Consider the following 5,412-nt stretch of genomic DNA (forward strand, 5'->3'; position numbering starts at 1 on the left):
GGCAGGATGGAAGCACAATGAATACAAATGTTTTGATCCACCCACCATGTACAAGGTAAAGGGTGGTAACTAACCACGTCAAAGAGGCAGTAACTAGCTATGTCAGGCAATACATAACTCGTTTGTGTTGGTGAATAACGAGGGGTCTCACAGGCAATGTCTTTGGCTGGCCTAGGGGACAGTGAAAAGTCCCGCCACCCTCTGAGCTGCATCTATTGTCACAGGCTACATGTCTTAGTATCCTCATAGAGTCTGCCAGGTGCTATTACCGTGCTTCCTCGACAATAAAGCAGGCCGGGTGCCTTCGCTACTAACCCAAGTTTTGTGGGGTTTGTGAGCAGTGCAGCACGCAGAAAAAACATACACATGGAGCCAACAACTGACAACACTGGTGACCCCGCCCACTGTAAAAACGTAACTTTTAACTTTTAAATCAAAGAGAACGAAAGGGAGAGAGCAGAGAGCGGGGAGAAAGAGGGGAGAGGGTGAAGAACAAACTAGGAAGGTAGGGAGACCTGAGCCAAGAGAGATTAACTCTATCAAGGTATCTGAAATACCGGCAGCAGCACCCAGTTTAGCAAACTGAGAAAGGATATAAAAGAAAACTTAACTGGTAGGTAAAAATATTTGAGAAAGAAGGTTCTGTTTTGATCTCTGAGCGAGGAGTGTGTGGCTCCAGGGGTTAAAGCACCCCTGGTTTTTATCCTGGCTTGGAGAGGAGAGTGGGGGTCATTACCTGAATTTGTTCCCCCAGTGTTTGTTGCTTTTGTCTGCATGCCAAGCGGATTGCGGGAGTGCCCGTACATGCTGCAGTTAACTGTTTGGGGGCACCTCCAGGCGTTAATGCATCATTCTAGGTGTTAACCTGCTCCATTTGGGGTTTTCACTTTGAAATTCTTTTTTATTCACTCCCCTGAGATTGAGTCACAGATTCTGTCTTCCAATGTGCTCTGTGAACTGTTTCATTTTTTCCTTCATCTGAGTTCCCAATCCAGTGACTGTATTGTTTGCTACTTCTCCCTACTGGGCACTTACTTGTCCCGTTCTGACAGGCACCAGTCTAGGTCTTGGTTTAAGTTTAACCAGGACCTGTTTTTTCATACGGTTGTGGTTGCACTGCAGTGGCCCCTGTTTCATTTTTTAATTTTGCTAGGGCCACCTTTTTCCATTCTGTTCCCATTCTTCAGGCACAGGGGAGCTACCAGAAGCCTGCTATTGACCACCAATATTTCTAACGGGATGGCATGTGTCTTTTTTGCAGATGTTTTCAGCTGTTTCCAATGTTTTATTCTGTTCCTGTGCTTGCTGTAAGGTAAACACTGTTATATGGTTACCTTACTTTACCATCTATACATTTATGCTCCATCTGTCCCTTAGTTTTTACATTTCCTTTTATAACTGATGGACAGATATTATTTTTCAATTGTTTTTAGTTTCTTATGGTGGGCCTGGGAATGTTAGGTCCCCGGCTCATGATGAGGAGCGGGGTTTTATGAGTGAGCCTTGGGGGCACCCAGATAATGAATATATATGGATAATATGGATATGGCATATATATGTATATAAATACAGCTTCCATATGAGGACCATTTAATAAGACTGGGACTTTTCAGTGTGGAAAAGAGATGACTAAGGGGGGATATGATAGGGGTCTATAAAATCATGACTAGTGTGGGGAAAGTAAATAAGGAAGTGTTATTTACTCCTTCTCATAACACAAGAAATAGGGGTCACCAAATGAAATTAATAGGCAGCAGGTTTAAAACAAACAAAAGGCAGTATTTCTTCACACAACGCACAGTCAGTCTGTGGAACTCCTTGCCAGAGGATGTTGTGAAGGCCAAGACTAGAACAAGGTTCAGAAAAGAACTAGATAAATTCATGTAGGATAGGTCCATCAATGGCTATTAGCCAGGGTGGGCAGGGATGGCATTCCTACCCTTAGTTTGCTAGAAACTTGGAGTGGGAGGCAGGGGATGGGTCACTTGATGATTGCCTGTTCTGTTCATTCCCTCTGGGGCATTGGCAGGGGCGGCTCAAGCCATTTCGCTGCCCCAAGCACGGCGGCACGCCGCGGGGGGCGCTCTGCCGGTCACCGATCCCGCGGCTCCGGTGGACCTCCCGCAGACGTGCCTGCGGTAGGTCCACCAGAGCCACTTGCCGCCCTCCCGGCGACCGGCAGAGTGCCCCCCGTGGCATGCCGCCCCAAGCACGCGCTTGGCGTGCTAGGGCCTGGAGCTACCCCTGGGCATTGGCACTGTTGGAAGACAGGATACTGGGCTAGATGGACCTTTGTTCTGACCCAGTATGGCTGTTCTGATGTGTGGTACATATGGGTATGTATGCATAGTATGTATGTGTACATATGACACCACCTTTATCCAAGCATAAATTATTTTTCCAATCTGGTGTTTTAGTCTGGCCCTTTTACTTTGGTGATGCAGATAACAACACACTCCTACCAGGCAATTACAATTATTACCTGTATCATCATTAGGAGTAGGCTGAGTGTTTTGAAATACTGGGATAGGCATTAGTACAGTGTGTCCCACAGTGCTAAGTGTATGAGAAGTAAAATAGAAATTTGGAGGAGTGACATTAGAAATGAGGCCTTTATATATCAATTTCTTGTGATTAGTTACTACATAGTACCGTCCACTCATGTTATATGTTATCCTGGCTGCTGGTTGTCAGCCTCTGGGGTAAGATTTGCTGGGCAGGAGACAGGAGTGGCTAGCTTCTCTGTTCCATTGGTTGCATTGCTCTGTGATACACCAGTAGCTGACATAGATCCAGTTGTTCCTTATAGAAGCTGTTTTCCAGATAACCTGCTGAATGCATGGCAACCAATTTATAAAATATTGCTGTGTCGGGATTTAGTATTGGTACTGAGACACTGAACCAGCTGGTGTTGAATAATATGTGCCCTACTTAGGATGCAGTTACTGACTCAAAGTATGACTGGTATTAACAAGGGAGCGGAGAAATGTTCCCAGTGACAGTTTTTGTTGGAACCATTCCAGGGCCAGGAATCTGTTTAGTTTGGACAAAATTACATTTAAGTTCACAGAAAAAAGCTTTGCCAATTTTTTTTTTAACCAGTCCGACCTGGGCACGGGAGGCCAGGTTTGTTACAGTGTTTCGGTGCCTGGTGAGATTTTCAAACACATCTAGGTGCCTAACTCCCTCTGCTTTCAAGGGTGCAGGCATCTAGGTGGTTTGAAAATCCCCTTAGAAGCCCTAATGCCTTTGCAATCTGGCCTTTAAACATCCCTGCAGGTCTAGCCCTGAGTCACTGTGTGGCAGCGCTGGAAATCCAGGCTGAGTCTCCGAAGGGCCCCGCCAGCTCCCTGGCTGGTGGCTCCTGTTGTGTGAATGTAGGTGGAGTAAATGGGCCAAGGTGCTAACAGAGCCCAGTCACCGTCCAGCACTAGCCAGTGTTAAAAGAGGGGCAGGGAATGGGACCCAAAGACCTCCCCCTGCTCACTGCCACGGCAAACGCCGCGAAACAGCCCTTAACCTTCTATTAATGCCACAGGGAAGGAGGGGTATAGTTAGAACTCTGTTAATGTAGGTTGCTTTGAGGGTGCAGGGACTTTCCCTCACTCTTTACAGTTCTGCTCACAAGGAGGGTAAATGTCTCTCACATCACTGACCTTCCTTTGCCTGCAGGGGATGGACCCCCTGGAGCCGATGGGGAGTGAGAACAACACCTCAGTGACCGAATTCATCCTCCTTGGTCTCTCCAGCAACCCAGCGGAGGAGCTCGTCCTCTTTGGGGTCTTCACAGCCATCTACCTGGTGGCCCTGATGGGCAATGTGCTCATCTTACTGCTGGTGAGCCTGGACTCCCGGCTCCACACGCCCATGTACTTCTTCCTGGGAAACCTCTCCGTGGTGGACATCGGCTACACCAGCTCCACCGTGCCCAAGATGCTGGCCAATTACCTGTCAGGGGACAAGTCCATCTCGTGGGCTGGTTGCCTCTCCCAGATGTTCTTCTTCATCTCCTTTGGGGGGATCGAATGCCTGATTCTGGGGGTCATGGCCTATGACCGCTACGTGGCCATCTGTCACCCGCTACACTATGGCGCATTCATGAGCCGGCGGGTGTGTGCCCTGCTGGCTGCAGCTGCCTGGGTCATGGGCTTGACCAACTCGGCCGTGCACTCATCCCTGATGTCCATCCTGTCCTTCTGCCGGGGCAACGTCCTCCGCCACTTCTTCTGCGACATCCCCCCGCTCTTCCAGCTCTCCTGCTCTGACACCCGGGCCAACCAGGCTGTCACCGTTGTTGTGGGAGGTGCTATCGTCTTCAGCTCCTTGCTGGGGACCCTGGTGTCCTATGTGCACATCGCTATGGCCGTCCTCAGGATCCGCACGAGGGAAGGGCGCCTCAAGGCCTTCTCCACCTGTGCCTCCCACCTGACTGTGGTCAGCCTCTACTTTGGCACCATCCTCTTCACCTACCTCCGCCCCAACTCCACCTACTCGCAGGAGCAGGACCGGGCACTGCCCGTGCTCTATGGCATCATAATCCCCATGCTCAACCCCATCATCTACAGCCTGAGGAACAAGGATGTGAAAGGGGCGCTCCAAAAAGCCCTGGCTAGGCACTAGGCAGGTATTGTCTTCTTCTGGACAGTGCACAGGTTTGGGAGTCTAGACTCCTGGTTCCATCCCCAGCTGTGGGAGAGAAGTAGCATCTAGTGGGTAGCATTTGCAATGGGTATTGGGAATTAGGACTCCTGGGTTCCATGCCCAGTTGAGGGAAGGACTCTGGGTGTGCGTACACAAGGGATTGTGATTCTGTCTGGCAAAGTTGAAAGTTTTTTCTTTTGTCTGAACATTTTTCAGTTTTCGGCAGTATTGGGTGTAACACTTTTGGATCTGGGACAAAATAGTTTGGTTTGTCTTTTCTGAAAACTTCCAAAAATAAAAAATAAGTCAATATTCAATTTTTTGACAAAAATTCAACAGTTTCTGAAGAGTCATTTTTGCACTGGGAGGAGGAACGGAAAACTCACATTAATGACATACACTTCTTCTTGTTCCTGCATCAGCTGCTGTAATTTATAGGTGGGGAAACCTCAATCCAAGATATTCACAAAGGAGCATGCTTCATCCATGGTTTATGGATGTCATCTCATGTTGTACAACTACTTTGCTAACCTCAGACATGGTTGAAAATGCCATTTGTTTCCATAGGAAATAAGAAAACATAATTAAAAAGAGGTTTGTTCTGTAAAAAACAATATGCCACACAAATCTTTTATTTGTTAGGTTGGTTGGTTGGTTAATTGTTTTTTTTTTCAACAAAAAAACAACCCCCTGCCCCATATAAATTGTTTTTCAAAACAGTTTTTTGTAGAGATCTTGTTTTTGGTAAAACATTCAGTTTTGATAAAAATG

The 5,412-nt window shown here is 47.5% G+C and overlaps 1 protein-coding gene across 2 annotated transcripts; it reads left to right on the top strand.

The window, feature by feature from the left end:
* The first annotated feature begins 450 nt into the window (after positions 1-450).
* LOC123348296 (olfactory receptor 1019-like) lies at positions 451-5,081 on the top strand. 2 transcript variants are annotated; one of them, XM_044985810.1, is made up of 3 exons: positions 451-613; positions 1,262-1,312; positions 3,673-5,081. In XM_044985810.1, exons 2-3 carry the CDS (start codon positions 1,262-1,264, stop codon positions 4,618-4,620), a joined length of 999 nt encoding a protein of 332 aa, XP_044841745.1. In that variant the 5' UTR covers positions 451-613; the 3' UTR covers positions 4,621-5,081. The 2 variants fall into 2 exon arrangements, with proteins under 2 accessions (XP_044841745.1, XP_044841746.1); XM_044985811.1 differs by lacking the exon at positions 1,262-1,312.
* The last annotated feature ends 331 nt before the right edge of the window (positions 5,082-5,412 follow it).

This window comes from Mauremys mutica, chromosome 13, assembly GCF_020497125.1.
Source record: "Mauremys mutica isolate MM-2020 ecotype Southern chromosome 13, ASM2049712v1, whole genome shotgun sequence".
In the NCBI taxonomy this organism is placed as follows: Eukaryota; Metazoa; Chordata; order Testudines; family Geoemydidae; genus Mauremys; species Mauremys mutica.